Source organism: Ursus maritimus, unplaced genomic scaffold, assembly GCF_017311325.1.
Source record: "Ursus maritimus isolate PB19 unplaced genomic scaffold, ASM1731132v1 scaffold_19, whole genome shotgun sequence".
Taxonomy (NCBI): domain Eukaryota; kingdom Metazoa; phylum Chordata; class Mammalia; order Carnivora; family Ursidae; genus Ursus; species Ursus maritimus.
This window is the reverse complement of record NW_024424341.1, coordinates 29,599,263-29,616,476: the sequence shown is the minus strand read 5'-3', so window position 1 is coordinate 29,616,476 and position 17,214 is coordinate 29,599,263. Positions and strand designations below refer to the sequence as shown.

General features: G+C 37.4%; 1 protein-coding gene across 6 annotated transcripts in view; it reads right to left on the bottom strand.

The window, feature by feature from the left end:
* CNTNAP4 (contactin associated protein family member 4) overlaps nt 1–15,744 on the bottom strand; it is a 241,629-nt gene extending 225,885 nt beyond the window's left edge. For 5 of the 6 annotated variants that reach the window (XM_040633615.1, XM_040633618.1, XM_040633617.1 and 2 more), the window contains exon 1: nt 15,535–15,696. In XM_040633615.1, the coding sequence (XP_040489549.1) occupies nt 15,535–15,619 (85 nt within the window). In that variant the 5' untranslated portion in view covers nt 15,620–15,696. Of the gene's footprint in view, nt 1–15,534 lie in introns of all 6 variants that reach the window. The other variant, XM_008689726.2, reaches the window with a different exon arrangement.
* Nucleotides 15,745–17,214: the final 1,470 nt, after the last annotated feature.

Here is a 17,214-nt window from a genome sequence, read left to right as displayed (position 1 = left end):
AAGCATATGAAATATGGGATTAAATACACTTATTTTCATCAATATCCAATTAGTTCCAGGCTATAAAATTACGGAGGTATCCTTTGTGAGACACTGCCTTAAGTGCAGTCACAGAGTCCACCTAACAAATTTATTGTACAAATTAAGAAGAAATTCATTTTAGACCAATTAATTAATGCCCTACGAAATCATTTTCCCTGAATATTTTTTACTTGTGTAATCAGGAAGATAAGAAAGGAACTAGACTGCATCTCATCCACATTGTTATATCAAAGAAAATATCATTAAAACGGGAGTCTCGTTGCTTGGCTTGATAGAGCAGATATTTAAAGGTGTAGTATATTGCTTGTACAAAGTAAGAAGGAAATTTCAAAAGCCTCAGGCATACTATAAAAAGAACTGGACTAGATGAATAGGGGTCAACAGTCAGAGAAAGAGTGAAGTACAAAGTGCCCTTAATGCCTCTGATACTTTTCTTTTTTAGAAATGGGTTGGGACTAATGAGGAGCCCCATTCAAAGACATATCAGATATTTCACATAATCCTGTCTACTCTCTGGAAGACTGGCTCAAATAGTACAGGTGTTGGCTTAGCAATGGAAACAGTTCTCATTCAAAACTGGAAATCTGAAATGTTTTCTTTTTCATTTTGATCTTCATTAAATATGGGTTGCTTTCCCTGATTTCGGAGGGAAGAAAATGTTGAAGAATACTAGTCTGTTTTCATGACATGTTGAAATTTTTCTCAGAAAGGAAGAAATCGTAAGGTTTTTAAAAAGAAAGACAAAACTCTAAAGACACCAGAAGGACATCAAAATCAGTACCAAGGGAGAAGTGAGATGGCAGTTAAGAGGTTCTTTCCATAAATAGTGACTCATGCCTTCTGGAGAAAACACTAGGCTCATGGTTACAACCGAAAACCTACATTCGCAGCAGCCCATCAGAGGCCCGGGGCATGGAGCTCCTGAGAGGGACACATGTAGGGATGATTGGTGGTGCTGCTGAGGGCTGCAGAGATGAGACAGTGGTGTGTATAACTGACAGGACCAATTGATGAGTGAGTGGGTTTCCTGCAGGGTGACAGATGCGCTTCTGAGATCTGTCAGACATGGCAATCTCTACCCATCTCCTCTGATCCGTGTTTGAACAAATGATACTGCTAGAAGAGACATAGAACCATCTTTAAGTGTTATAAATCCTTGAGCAGGAAAGCAAGTGTGTAAGACAGCTATTGCTTTAAATTTCTCCTTCCAAAAGAAATTTAGATTTTTGCCAGACCAAGTGGGCAAAGACACTGAACAGTTTGTGACACTGACATTTGTAAGTGGCTTCAGATACTGTGAGCTTAGAGAATTATAAGAATCTGAAGATCACCATATACTAGTACAAGCAGGTACTGGTAGACTAGGAGAATTCAAAAATAAATCAATGAACAATCAATTGGTTCACAATAGAGGAATGTTTAAATAAGAGCACATCCACTTGATAGATTATTATGAACCATTAAAAAAGATAAATACAAAGACTATTTAGCCACAAGAGAAATGCACTGGGAGAGGATGGAAAAACACCCATAAGAGGAAAGACTGGGTGCGAACAGATGCTGTGTTAAGATTGAGTGAAATAATGTATGGCAAACATCTGCTCCAGTTCCCAATACTAGAGGGCGTTCTACAAATTTAAAATTAGACAAATTTTAAATTGAATTTAAGGAAGTTATTGGAATCATGGTTGTTTGCTCATTTTATTTATGTCTTATTTGTTTGTTTGTGGCTAGACATAGAAGGATCACAGGAAGAAAAGGGAGAGCGTGTGCACTCTGAGATTTGCAGATAGAGGAAAAGCACCAAGAAAACAAAGTGCAAAATCAACTTCGGAGAAGGGGACATGAGAAACACACAGAGCAAATCACTACACCACTGGAGCTCGGCAACACAGAGGAGAAAGTAATTCTGAGGGGGATAAAATAATATTTGTGATAAAAGCTGTGGGAGTATGGGTGATAAATAAAGAGGTGATTTTAATAAAGGGAAGTAAATTATCATCCTGTACATCTCTAAGACTTGCTGGAAGGACAATTTAGAACAGAATAATGCACGCAAAGACAATGACTTGCTTCAAAGTTATAAAACCACTGTGAAATGATGGGAAGGCAATCTTTGGTCATTAAGATGCATTCCTCTAAGGGATATCAGATACTCTCAGGTGGAGACAGGTAGAGAGCACCAGAAACACTGGAGAGACAGGGCGGTGGTAGCTAGCAACCAGGCAGCAGAAGCCAATGGATGAACGCACTGAGTGTCATCCTAGCAATGCCACTGAGAAGGGACTCAACTGGAAGAGGACCTCACTCACCTGATATGTTTTAATCAGTAAAAACAACGTATCTGCTGTTGAACTTACAAAAATTCTCCCAAATATCAAGAGAAGATTTACTTTATACAGGCAGTTGAGACAGGGAGAGCACTCATTATGGACTGAATTTGTGCCCCCCACCTCAAAATTTATATACTGGAGCCTTAACCCTCAATGTAACTATATTTGGAGCCAGGGCCTTTAAGGAAGTAATTAAGGTTAAATGGGATCATAAAAGTAGGACCTTCAGTGGGACAGGCCCTCATCGTGGGATGGGACTGGTGTCCTTACAAGAAGAGGAAGATACACTAGAGATCTTTCTCTGACTGATCACACACACAGAGGAAAGGCCACACGAGGACATAGTAAGAAGGCGGCCATCTGCAAACCAGGAAGAAACTCTTCACCAGAAACCAAGACTGCCGGCATTTTGATCTTTGAGTTCCAGCCTCCAGCACGACGAGAATATAAATTTCTGTTGTTTAAGCCTCCCAGCCTGTGGTATTTGTTATGGCAGCCCTCATAGACTAATACAACACCCAAAGGGAATGGAGAAGGGAATGGCCAGGGGAGGGATTTAACAGAGAAAGAAACAACACCGGCAGAATGCCCGGGTCACATGGTGCTGCAAACTTGCAGAAAGAAGTTGTTTTTTCTTGGTGATTTGAGCCTTTTCCAGTCCCTTACAACCTGTTCTTGAAACTGCTGACTCAAAGAAGGAATTTAGACTAAGTGGGTATGTCCCTGGTACCAAGGAGCTAGGGGAGTCAATGGACAGTCAGAAGAAGATATTTTATGGTTATATATGCCGAGTGATGCTTGACACTTTACTCTGAAAAGTAAGGAAGAGCTTGGTAATAAAAGGCAAGTGACAGAATCCTTGGAAGAAAGCAAGCATGTTACCTTTTAATTTATCATGCCAGAGACAGAACCTTGAGAACAGGCACGTGTGGCTTCTAATACTCAGGAGAGGTGATTTCAAAGGCTCATGGAGAAGATGAGTGTATTCCATCTCAAAAAGCAATGGATTTAGCATCATTGAAATCGGGTCCAAGTCTTTAGCTCTATTCTTCCTTACTTGGTGGCTTTGGAAGTACCTCCTAAATTTCCACTTCCTAGTTTGTAAAATAATAATAGTAATGCCTGCCTTCACCACCCTAGAGTCCACAGAGCCCAATGCAAAAGGAATATTTGTCAATATGAATGCTAACATATGTCAGCATATGCAGAAAGCTATGAACTCTACAATTCTGGCAATGAAAATCATAAAGGTACACAATGAGAAGTAAGAACCATGACAGGAATCTAAAAAGAGTGATGAAGATTTATAGGAAATTAACAAAAAGAATATGTGTACCATTCAAAGAGCAAAATAAAAGTTTGGAACTCACAAATGCTTGTAAACATAGCTAAAGGCAATGAAGAAAAGCTTTGCCTGTGTTTGCAGGCAAGAGAAGAGCAAGAAAGGTGTGGTTACACTCTTTATAAATTTAATGATGAAAATTTTAGAAATAGAGAACTAATTTTATTTTTCTTCTCCCCTCTGTAAAGGAAAAAAGTCTTCAAATGGGAAAATATAAAATACAAGCCAACATAAAGGAACTGAAGACCAAGACAGATGAAGAAGTCGATTTCTTTCCGGAATGTGGAGACAACTTTTCAGTACAACTTCCAAATTGAAGGAGATCACCTGGAAAGTGCTGCAGAGATGGAGAGGTGCAAGGGAGGCCTAGACAGGGGCAGATGCACTTCCAACTTTATACTCATGATGTATTTTGTGTTTTCCTATTCACTGAGGGTCCTCAGTCCAAACATCATGGGAGATACCGGCCTATCAAATTATATTTGCTGTACAAACGAAAGGGGGTAGGGAGGGGAAGAGCCAATAAGAGTCAGTTGGCCATTATAGTATGTATCCTAACGGATTATGACAGACCAGAATAAAGTACTCAGCCTATCTAAATGAAATATAATAGAGATAAATACAAAATCCAAAAAAAAAGTTTGTTAAGAAAAGCAAAAATAAGTAGTCCCCTAAATAAAAATGACTTTATCATTAAAATAATATACAGAGCTCCAGTTTATCTAGCCTGATTCTGTCATCTCCTCTCTTTCCGGTGTTTCAACTGAAAAAATATAAGCCACCTTTTGGTGTATTCTTTCCACATTTACTGAATATCTCTTTCCTCCAGGCACTGTGCCAGGTGTTACAGACACAGAAATGATTAAAATAATACCTTTGCCTTTCAAAGATTTCACCGTTTTGTAAAGGAGACATATTCTCGAAAAACACAGTTTGAGAGTCTATGATCAGGGCAGGAACAGGCGAACACTCAAGGTGCTACGGAGTATCTGCCAAGATGGTGACAGTTGAGATGGTTTGATCAGGTAAGACTCCACAGAGGAAGGAAGTCAGGCTTGCTTTGGGTAGACATTTTCCAGGAGGATTTAGAGGGAAGGGATTGATGACCATCAGGCAAAGGGAACAGCAGATGTAAAGGCCAGGCGATAGAGGCCAGAGGACATGGGGGGGGGGCAGCATTGTGAGGGAGACAAATGAGGAGCCATCAGCAAACACAGAGGAGGAAGATACTTGCTTGCTATGCTAGTAAGCACCTAACAATGAGATAGAGCTACAAGGCAGGAGTTACCCTATTTTTTGATAAAACCTTAAAAATCGGTTAAAGACATTAATACATTATGGCAGGCTTACCTAAAAATACAATACTATGTGTAGTATTTAAAAATCATGCATGACGTGGAACGGAAGAAATGGAAGTCACAGGAAGTCGTGAGGGAAGGAGACAGCTGCCGTACTGGTCCTACCAGCCAAATCAACCCTGGCAATCCCTAAGATGACAGATGCCACAGCCGGATTGTCCTCATATCCAGGAGAAGGAAAAGGGAAAAATGATCAAGGCTCAATTTTGCTAACTCAGAAAATCAGAGAACTGCAAGCATCTTCAGTGATTATACTACAACATGCGTTCTTTTCATGCTAATCTATTCCATGTTGCAATTATATATACACATAGAGACAGAAAGAAACCATTCCATAGGCAAGCACACAGCAAGGCTTTCAAGAAATGAATGTGGTCATTTACAAGGCCACACCAGTAAATGGCTCAGTTTTATATGTCAAATATAGCAAATTATTGTGATCATCATTTCATTCTTAGCACCTAAAACTCTACATCAGGTTTTTATGAGCCTACTTTTTCCATTTCTCTAATAGATATTTGACTATGAAATATTTTATTTCACTTTCTTTTTTTTTTTAAGATTTTATTTTATTTATTTGACACAGAGACAGCCAGCGAGAGAGGGAACACAGCAGGGGGAGTGGGAGAGGAAGAAGCAGGCTCATAGCGGAGGAGCCTGATGTGGGGCTCGATCCCAGAATGCCAGGATCACGCCCTGAGCCGAAGGCAGACGCTTAACCGCTGTGCCACCCAGGCGTCCCTATTTCACTGTGTTCTGTTTTGTGATTAGGTCCTATAGGATGTTATGAGTTTAAGAAACCAAATGTTATCTTCAGTGTTTGCTCTTTGCTTTCTTAACTGTATCCTGCTTCCTTTCCCAAATCATCCTCTCTTCTGTTTGTTTTAGGAAAGGCTGCACATCTTATGATACTTAAAAGATTGTGTTATGACATTTTACAGGCACCTGACGTTTTCCTAACAGGATTATAATGCAGGCTCCACATTAAAGCACAACACTTCAAATAAGCACAGAAATCATATACACAATGGAACAAAAGAGCCTATCTGAGCAGCTTTATAACTTTGCACAGAATTCCCTCACCACCACTTAAGATAGAATTGTTTTTATTTCAGCAATGTTCTTTTAATTAAGTCCTAAACATCTAAAACATGGCAAATGTAAATATGTATTATAAATCCTTAATTATGAGGATCGCTAAGCTTTCATGCAGCTTCCCGCCTTGGAGATAATTCTTTTTGTTCAAAATCAGCCAAAATTGAAAGATAAAAGCGAATGATATGAACAATGTTAAACTTTGTTTATAATGCCCTTCTCTTGGTACCAGTGTCACTTTACTGCACTGTATTTGAGAGTTACATTCTGCTTCAATTTATCTAGTGGTGTTTAAGCCAAAATCTCTCCTGCCATTTTATGCCTTCTTTGTCATGTTCAGAAAGACTAGCAACCTGCAACTAGCTAGAAGTTGAGTTAAATGTTGGGGTCCCTGAGATCTCCATGTCATATCCTAAAAAATAAAGCACTTTGGGATCACAAAAGGGCAACACTGCCCCTCTGTTTCGGAGGAGTTTAAATTGGATCCAGAAAGACCTCTTGTTAATTTTTAATCCCACATACTGTTTTAAAACTATACCAAAGATTATTCTGGTATGTTAGCAGCTAAGAAATTATCTTTTTCTATATTCCAACACTACTTAATTAAAAATGTGCCACCCAGGGACAATGTTTTCCATTTCTCTACCAATATGGACCATTCCCAATTCCCACCAACAATATCTTCCAACACATGCATGGGGAGTACGCACCTGTGAGCGTGCACATACAAACACAAACACACACACATACACACACACAAAATGACAATTTCATCTCAGCAACTCATTTCCCTTACAGACCATTTTCAATTTAGCTTCTTCCTTCTGTTTGGCTATCTGCTGATCAATATATTTTAAAAGACAAACACAGAGAACCTGGGTAGCTCAGTTGGTTAAGCGTCTGCCTTCGGCTCAGGTCATGATCCCAGGACCCTGGGATCGAGCGCTATGTTGGGCTCCCTGTTCAGTGGGGAGTTTGCTTCTCCTTCTCCCTCCCTGCTCATGCTCACTCTCTCTCTCTCTCTCTCAAATAAATAAATAAAATCTTTAATGAAAAAAGAATTGTTTTTTTTTAAAAGACAAACACATATCATTATCTTCAAAAACTAAAAATGTCTTGAAAATAGACAGCTATATATTCAATCTCTTACAGCACAACTATTAACCCAGAGGGAAATTTAACTTTCTCAAATTTTCCCCAAAATCTCTCTCTTGGGTCTGATACAGCAAAGGTCACGTTGATAAGAAACTGTGGGGCTCTCAGTTGTGAGCCATTCAGTGTCATCCAGGCATCTATGAACTCCAAGGCTTGAGACCAATTCCAAAGAGTTTATCAGTGCCCTCATTCAAAGGGCATTTAAAAAAAAAATCTCTCTATAAACAGAAAAGGGGAATGAACCATGAGAGATTATGGACTGTGGGAAACAAACTGAGGGCTTCAGAGGGGAGGTGCATGGGGGAATGGGATAGGCTGGTGATGGATATTAAGGAGGGCACGTATTGCATGGAGCACTGGGTGTTATACGCAAGTAATGAATCATGGAACTTTACATCAAAAACTAGGGATGTACTGTATGGTGACTAACATAATATAATAAAAAATATTATTAAAAAATCTCTATATATACGTTATAACTGCAGAGTAAGTCAAGTAATAAGATTATAGGTTATACTTTGCTTTGAAACTATACGATAAACACAATTTAGGAAGGCAGGTGAATTTATATATTTACATGCTGTTTCTAAACTAATATCAACCTATGACCTCAGTTGTAAGTACCATAATTGCCAGTGGGGGGTTAAAATGGTTACAGAAACAAATATGTCTTTTATGATTTGGAAGCACATAATATCTTATTCTAGAGCACTGCCAAGTAATGAGAGGTACTTAATAAAAAAAGTAATTAGAGCTATAGCCAAGTGATACATATCATACCATTTTTTCCTTTGTGATTTAAAAACCTTAGAGGTAAATTTCATCACTGCTCTATTAAATACTTATGGCATTAAAAACTTTTATAGTTACTAATTTTAAACTACTTAAAATGTCAAATGTTTCCAAGCTTCACTCATTTTCCCAATTATTACATTGGAATGACTCATTAACTGTCACATAAACAGATCCACTTTTACCTCCTGTTATGCTATGTCCCTGATTTTATTACCAGAGTACCACTTTTCCATGAACCATGACAAAAATTCATTGGAGGGAAAAAAAAAAAAAAAACCCAAACCAAACAAATACTCTTCCTCTTCCAAATACCAATTTTCCTCAAAAGAATGGGAGCAATAATGATAATTTGTAATAGATTTTACATGTACATTCTTTACCATTACATAATACTGTACATGGTACATAATAGTACATAGTACCTGAACATCTTAGCAAGACATTTTGACGAAAACTTCATCCTCCAGAAATCGATTGAGAAAGAAACATATCTTTACTTGTGCAGTAACATATCAGATTTGGTCTTTATTAAATAGACCTGGGTAAATCAGCTTTGTAGAGGGTTTAAGTTCATAGACTAAAGACAACAAAAACTGGTTCTAGAAGTCAAATAAAAAATTACATATGTATATGTACATACATATACCTATTTGAAGCACACAGACAACTACAGCTTTAGAACTCATTGAAGAAATCTGAGTGTTGAAACCTCAGACATCAGAGTTTCCCCAAAAAAAGCAGTCAAGAAGATAATCCAATGGTCAATGACACCTTCGTTATTTAGAAAAACATTTACTGTAATTTAGAGTTATGGGTAAACTATTATTTCTCAAGAAATTTTAAATCTTTTTTTTTAACCCTCAAAACCTTCAAATTACAATATTAATCTCCAGGGTAAATGATTTCATTTAAGTATATTTAGTTAACTGAGACTTTTTGATGTGTTCATTCTTCCCTTAAGAAGGACTTTCATGTGATGTGATGAGCACTGGGTGTTCTACGCAACTGATGAATTGTTGAACTCTACACCTGAAACTAATGATGTACTATATGTTGGCTAATTGAATTTTAAAAAAAAAGAATTTAATATATTTTTTAAATGCCAACATAAGAATGATATAAATATCTCAATTGTAAAAATAAATTACGGCCCTGATTACCAAGAAAAAAAAAAAAAGGACTTCCAGTGGTAATCACAAGTTCTCCTAAAGCTCTACAGTTTTTGTCTGCGTTTAGTTTGGGGCATTTATTTCTCTTTCTGAGATTTTCCTTTTTAAGTGACCCTAGCTTTTAATCCTACAATTCAATACCTGTTTTTAAAGATCTGTTAAAGAGTATTTCTAAAAGTTCCTAAATGAAATACACATTAAAATAATTATTCATATATTCTATGAGAATTCACTCCACCACCACAACACAGCTCATTTTGCTACATGAATGTAGTTAATTCTTGAAACATGCCCTATTTTAGGCAAATATTATGCAACAGGTCTCCCCTTCCCTATCATACTTGTTGTCTTGAAAAATAGCAATGATTCTAGACAAATACTAAAAGGGTTATTGAAGCCAAAATTTCTGAATCAATAAAAATTTTTAAAAATTAAGCTAAGCAAGAATTGAAATACCAGCCCACTGAAAAAATCAGATCAAAGCCTGCATTATTTAATATTTCACCAGAGACATTCACTACCAATCTGAATACATGCATGTCTGGGATGTACATAACAATGTTAGATAAGCTTTCACTACTCTTCCTAGTGTGTTCAGGAGTTAGGCCAGTCCATGAACTTTCAATAACTAAGGAAAGAAAGAGATTTTAAAAGGAGAGTGGAGGGCTTAGATAAACTAACTGGCAACCCAAAGGTCATGGAATTCATTAGTTGACAACACTAAGACTCTAATATTGATTTATCTGAGGTAAAAGCAATTCAAATTCTAAATATGGTATCAAATTGAGAAAATAGATATTTATAAAGCAAATATATAAATACTCTATTGTAAAAAAAATTCAGAACCATGTAATGGCAGGTGTCACTGTCCCTTATCATCCATTCATAGGGGATAATCATGAGCCCACTACAGTTCTTGTTGACACCCAGAGTAAGTCACATTTCAGTGAGCTCTATGAGACTGTCCTTGGTTGTCTTTGATTTGGAAATCGGTTTTTTGATTAGACAAAAATCTTCATTAGAGCTAAGCCATTAAAAACAGAATTATGAAAAATAAAGTATTTTAACACATGGCTATTAACTTTGGGGAAGAAAGTTACAACGGAATTTCATGAAAAGAATTTGTAAAAGGTTATATTCCATCATATTTTTAAGTTAAACTTAAAAAAAAACTACATTAAACAGTATAGTGTAAATAAAACGAGGGCAATGATCAGTTCTTAGAAATGAAAAGTAAATACAACTCCAAATGGATGAGACATTTACATAAAAATTAATTATGTTGGCATGAGTAGGTGAAAGGCACCTGCATAGTTATTATGAATTCTCAGTGGGCAGTGCTTAAATGAAAGTCTATTTTTTAATTTATTCTAGAAAGTTCACCAATTTCAGCGTTTGTAGACAGCTACTACTGTAAAAGTCACAGGGACAAGAATACTCTTCCAATAAGATCATCTCCCTCATACAATCAGTGATTCCAAATGCAAGTTTCTGATTAGTATGGAATGGGATAATTTACACTCATGAAAGTATAAAATAAAACAGAATTTTCATTCAAAATATCTGAGATGCAATTACTTATACACTTTATTGAACTTCTTATATTAACAGGATTACTTGAGATTGAAGGTGCCCCTTTAGCAACCAAAACTGCTGAAGCTTTACAAATAGTTACAAGTAATTCATACCCACTGAAATAACAATATTTCTGAACAATAAAGTCTTTAAGAAGAAACATATGAGGAAGATACTAATTTGAAGGTCTCTTCTGTGATAGTTCCTAGTAATTAATTTCAGTACCGCAATTCCACAAGTATGTATTTCTGTGCTAAATAATTAAGACTAAATTTTATCACAGCAGTATAATTTATATACTACCCATGCCTCACCATTATATTGTATGTTACTTAAATCAAGGGTCAATGGACTTTTTCTATAAAAAGCCAGATAGTAAAGAATATCACGTGGGTCTTCGTATAAAGAGAGGGAAGTCAATTTTCAGAACAATTTTGTTGATAAAATGCAAAATATAATAATAATAACTGAGTACAATTTTTGGCATACGTGCCTACTCATGAGAGGAATGGATGACTGAAATTCAGATTTCATATAATTTTTTTGTGCCACAAAGAATTCTTTTAATTTTTTTCCAAATATTTAAAAAAACTTCTCTTTCAAACATTTAAAAATAGAAAAACCACTCTTAGCTCAAAACAAGGCAGTGGGCCATATTTGGCCAAACTCTGAGCTAAATATTACACTATCTTACAATTGATGTTATGCAATTCTATTAATTTGTTTTCACTGAAGAGGTAAATTAATTCAATCTTGATATAGAGACTGGGTCCCAGAAAGGAACTGTTTGCATCTGATACAAATTCCAAAATTTTAGAAGACAATAACGTTTATTACTAAGAGTAAGCACTTTGTGTCCTGTGAAAGTCATATTTTTGAGCCTCGTGTTAGCTATGAGTTGTGTCATCCCCAGAGCTGGAGACTGCCCTTACCAGAAAGTATTTGGGATGCATGCAATCAGAAGAGGAGAGAAGGCACCAAACTGAAGAAAGCAAATCAGAATTATTGTTAGAAAAGTGAGTCAAAGCACATGCTCACCTGTATGTCCAAAGGTCAGCTATTTATGCATTGTATCATATCATTACATTTCATCAGTACTTTACTCTTACAGTCTAGTAATTTTTTGCCATGGGAAGAAATTCTTGGGAGAAGAAGGAAAAGTAGGAAGCTTCAGGAAAGAATTACAAGGTTGAATTTTAACAATTTGGGAATGTGTTCAGTTGCATTCACATTGCATCCCAGAGCCCACAAGAGTCATGATCTACTCGAACAATTACCTTCATCTATTGCTGATTTTAACATATTCTTTCCATGCTTCTTTCAGAGTAGATATCAGATAAGCCTTTTTTCAATTAGATAACAGAACTTAACTACTAATTAAGTCATTCATAAGCTACTTGGTGAGCATTAAATATTTTCAAAGTAAGACTCAGCAGGAGGCCAGGAAGCCTTCGTCACATGATCAGCAAGAGTTAAAAATAATAGCAAGACTCTTACTTGCCTTAGTCTATACACCTGTTCCTTCTTTTGTGGTGAGTCAACCTCTCTGCCCAAAACATCTTAATGTTCAGCAAGAAACTGTGAGCCCATAAGAATAATTATAAAAATAGATATCTCCCTTCTCAAATCATGTCTGTTGGTAGCAAGTGAAGAAACCAACAACAGTCCGTGCAGTGTATCAAAGAGCTAGCCCTTCCAGGAGGACCTACCTGTCTCTAAACTTCCATGAAAGGAATACTTTAATATAGTAACAAATTTGTCTTGACCAAAACAAAGAGGAAAGACCTGGGGCTGGTTCACTGCTTTTGGAGTGTCAAGGAGGGCGCTAGTAGGCAAAGAATGTGGTCCATCCAACCTATTTCAGCTTTAGACAGGTGAGGAGTAAGCAGAGCACTGAATATGTGTGAGCGTGTCCATCTGGTGGCTTATACAGGTTTATTTACATATATACATGTGCACATACACATAAACATGTATGTGTATGTGTGTGTATTTGCACAGAAGCCTTCCAATGTAAAGTTACCGTGTTGATTAATTAGATCAACTAACATTCAAATTAAAGTACGCCTAATCCCTGAGCTATTCCTGGTTTAGAGTGTTGTCCCGTGAAAGCTTTCACACTGGCAGCCTTAGGTAGTCTTGGGCTGACTCAGTGGAGAACAGATTTGCTCTTGGTGAATCAGCTGTAAATAGAGGAAGAAGGTCTTTGTATTCACCTGGGAGACTGACCTTTAATTTTCTTTATTTAAATTCAGTTCTCCCTGACTTTAATATTGGTATTCAAGATTGATTAATGTTTTAATATAAAGTCTTGTCCAGATGAATTATTGGTGTTACTGTAAAACTTTAAAATGCTTATGCTGAAAAAAATGAAAAATACAAAAAATAAAGAAGCTTCCGCTGGTTGAGGGTCACTTGTCCATAGACTGAATCCTAGCCTTGCTGGTAAACATATACACTTGTTCTTCCAAACAAGATAAAACATATGAAGCATCTTGGTACTAAGCAGACCTTGCTTCCTTCCAAAACTTAAAAAAAAAAAAACCAACTAAGTATCAAAGAATAAAACAAAAATTGGGAAATGAATTTTTCTCATATATATTATTGCAAATCGTACTATCTAAGTGATATTAACAAGAAATTATTAAACGCAATTTTAATTAGATGAGGACATTTAATTGCATTTTTGACACATTAAGAACTGTCAACTCAATATATATGGTAACCAAGAACTCCAGCTTTAATACTTAAATAATTCCTAATAATTTAAAATTTTATAGGTTCTTTAAGTTTTTTCCAATGTTTAGAAGAGCATTAAACCACTTCATGAACAAACCAAAGCTGAGAGAACACAGAACCAGGGTTGAAATTTTAAGTGCCAGCCAGAGGCCCAGCCAAAGCTAAGCACTCCTGAATATTCTGCTCTCCTCGGGTCTCAGCAGCTCCTCTGCCCTTCACTAAAAAGATCTATTTCAAATGAAAGCTACTTAATGTGGATCTGCCTTTTACTGGACTTCAAGAAAACAAACATAAATAACTATCAAACAAACAAATATCAATCATATTCATATATTATTAACCCAAATACAGGCAGTGCCTTGGAAAGACACGACTGTGTTTAGGCCAGACATCAGCTCTGCTTTTCTGAAGGAAACGGTGCCTCAAGTGATGTGCTTTACATCGTAAGAGTGACCTCTAGTGCCTTCCTTTTTGGTTGAACTTCTGTAGTTGGACGATGAATTACTTATGCCTTCTCTCTACAAAACTTTGTGTGCATGGGTGTGTGTGTCTGTCTAGTTATTGTCTGTTTGTTGCAATGCGTGTCAGATGCTACCATTACAGCCTTCCAAGATTCTGACTAGGTGAAAATAGACAAATTTTCTTGTCTCATGGAATTCTTATACAACCAAATTAAAACTGAATCTGAAACACAGTGCAGCATCTGAGGGATATTCTCTTTTTGCAGAGTGATGGATACACCATGCCATTAAATGAGCTAATACTGCGTGAGAACCTGAAATCGCAGTAGCCATGCAGTGTAAATGGACATTCGACTTGTGCCAGAAGGGTCATTGATCATGTCTTTCCCACATCAGAGTGCTTTAGTGTGCTCAAGGGATGTGCCATAGCAAATGCCTGATTACTGGCTTATTTGTATCCCCTAAACCTAAACCTGGTCATACAGCAGCAGCATCAATTCCCGAACAGGCCTCATAGCCCTTTCTGGAAAAGCAAATGAGGAAAGAGATAAAAAGTTGAATTTGCAGAGCTTATTTATCATTCATCGAGGAGGGGAAAATTCTCCCATTTAGGGATTTTAAGCCAAATATAACTTCTAAAACTTTTTCTGTCTCTAATAAAAAGTGGATGAAGGGAGTTCTGCCAAATTATTTTGGATGATACTTAAATAAGAAATAAGGTCTTAATAAATCTTCCCTGAATCAATTAACTTAGAATATCCAATCACAAATGTTTGAAGTTAAAAATAATACTTTCAATAATTCATACTTTTGAAAAATCACCTAAACGTTTTTCCTTTAAGCAAAATGTAGGAATTGAGCCCTTTCAAGAGTACTCAAATCTCATTCTTTAGGGAGTGAGGGCAAAATTCTTAATACTGGGGTCACTTCCACCAGTTTTGCTCTTGAATTCTGCAGTGCATTTTGGTTATTTGCCTGGCATCGTTTTAAAGATGCAGCCAGCTATCAGTCTGCCAATGCAAACTTCAGAAATCTAAGCTAATGCAGCATAAGGTAAAGTCTGCCAGTTGTTTTCCTGTTACACATAATTCCAATAAAATTCAGTAATCCTTAAAAAGGAAGAAATGAAGACATTCACAGGCTATTCCCTGGTTAAGATGCTAATTTAATGTTTTACTAGAACTTGAGCTTTCTCAATGAATATTCAAAGACGAGAGGATTAGAGTCTGCTCATGGACCAAAAAAAAGAAATGACACTTTGCATATTTTGACCAGACCAGGAGGAAAGATATGTGTAAAGCCAGTCATATTTGCAAGATTTTTATGTGAGGCTTCATTTATAGCAATATGCTTTGCAGCACTGCCAGTTGCAAATAATAATAATAAAACAACAGAATTAAAGTTTTGCAGAGAGCCCCCCCCCCCCCACTACCACCACTGCAAGTTTTAAATCATTTGCTGTATACTTACAGGAATTCCCAGCTATGACCCTTTTCCAGTTTTGAGTAGATAACAGAAGTAGCGTCTTGAGGACAGCTCCGGTGATAGACCCCATGTTCACATTTGTTGGGCTCCCCCAAAAGATCTTGAGTGGCTCTCTGAGCGCTGTCTGGGTCTTCAACACCTCTGGGTCTCTCGGTCGCTCTCCCTCCTTCCCTCCTCTCTCTCTCTTTCCCTCTCTCTCTCTCTCTCTCTCTCTCTCACACACACACACACACACACACACACACACACACAGGCACAGGCACACACACAGACTCACACACCCCACACACAGCCCTGACTCCTCAGTGAAAGGCACCCAGCATCTTTCCTAACAGGCAGGAACGACCAGGCCACGCCCACTCCTCGCCGTGGCTGTCCCCGACTGTGGCAGCGGTCCCTCCTCCAAATTCACAGCGGCGCTCAGAGCCCACCGCGCGCAGCGCCGCTGATGGAAGCTGCACCTGCAGGCGCGGCCTGCTGCTCCGGGGCCTCCTCGGGGCTCCCTCCCCGCCCCGCTATTCTCCAACAGTCCTTAACCCTTTCTCCCCTCTGGAGATGTGGGTGGGGGAAGGGGTGAGGCGGTGAAGCCTCCCGATTTTCTGGAGGTCTCGCCTTTAGCGGAGCCAGTCAACACACTGAGCTAATTCCTGAGTATCCGGGAGGGCAGCCAGGTAAAACTGCGTTATGTTTCAAAACAAAAGCATAAAAGAAGACAGAAATAACTAAGCAGTATTGGTAAATTGTAGCTAAAACTGGCCTCAGGGAAAATACTTGCTGTTGTTTTTCTCTGTTTATATAAAACTATCCTCTTCAGCTATGGTGCCAGGATTTTATTATGGAAATTCCTCACAAGGAAACAGACATTCCTGTTTGGCAGATATTTAGAATCATCTGGTAATAGTCTGCAAGAAATTAACATTTCTTATTTTAGTGCATCAGGAGGACAAATCCACAAACTGAATGCTTTGGATGGATTTATTTTGATGAATACATCATGCTGTGAACAGGCAGCTGCATTCTACAAATTCTTTAATAACAATTCCCAAAAGGCCTGAAATGAAGAATGATGGGATACTGAAGGAGGGGACCCGCCCCCCCCCCCCACGCACACACATCCCAAACCTAAACAATGTAAAGATGTAATTCAAATGCTTTAAAGGAGAGAGGAATAAAGTTGAAATCAGAAGCTCATCGACTACAGAAAAATTACTCTTCTAATGGCTGATCCATGAATACTCCTATTTCTTGAATAGAATATTAAAATATTTAAATAATGGAGTTAATATCACATAATGAGTGTATCACGTGGTATCACACAGGATAATCTCTTTAAATGTGAAGATATTTAACTGATAATGTGCTAGATTTTACAAGAGCAGGAATCCTAGAGTTCTCAAGCATCTCTTGATGATTAGGAATTCAAAGACGCATAAGCCTGTAGCAGCAGTACCCTTGCTATGGAATGAATGAAATAAAGAAAAAAGGATAGATGCATCCTCTTGTCTAACCATAAGAACTAAACAAATAGGTTTGGCTCTTGCCTACAAACAAAGCAGAACAGGTAATTTTTTCTTTTCCTACTTTACAGATGAGAAACCAAGAACAGAGAATTTAAATAATTGGTAGAGGTCATAGAGTTAGTTAAGTAAAGTACCGAAGATGAGA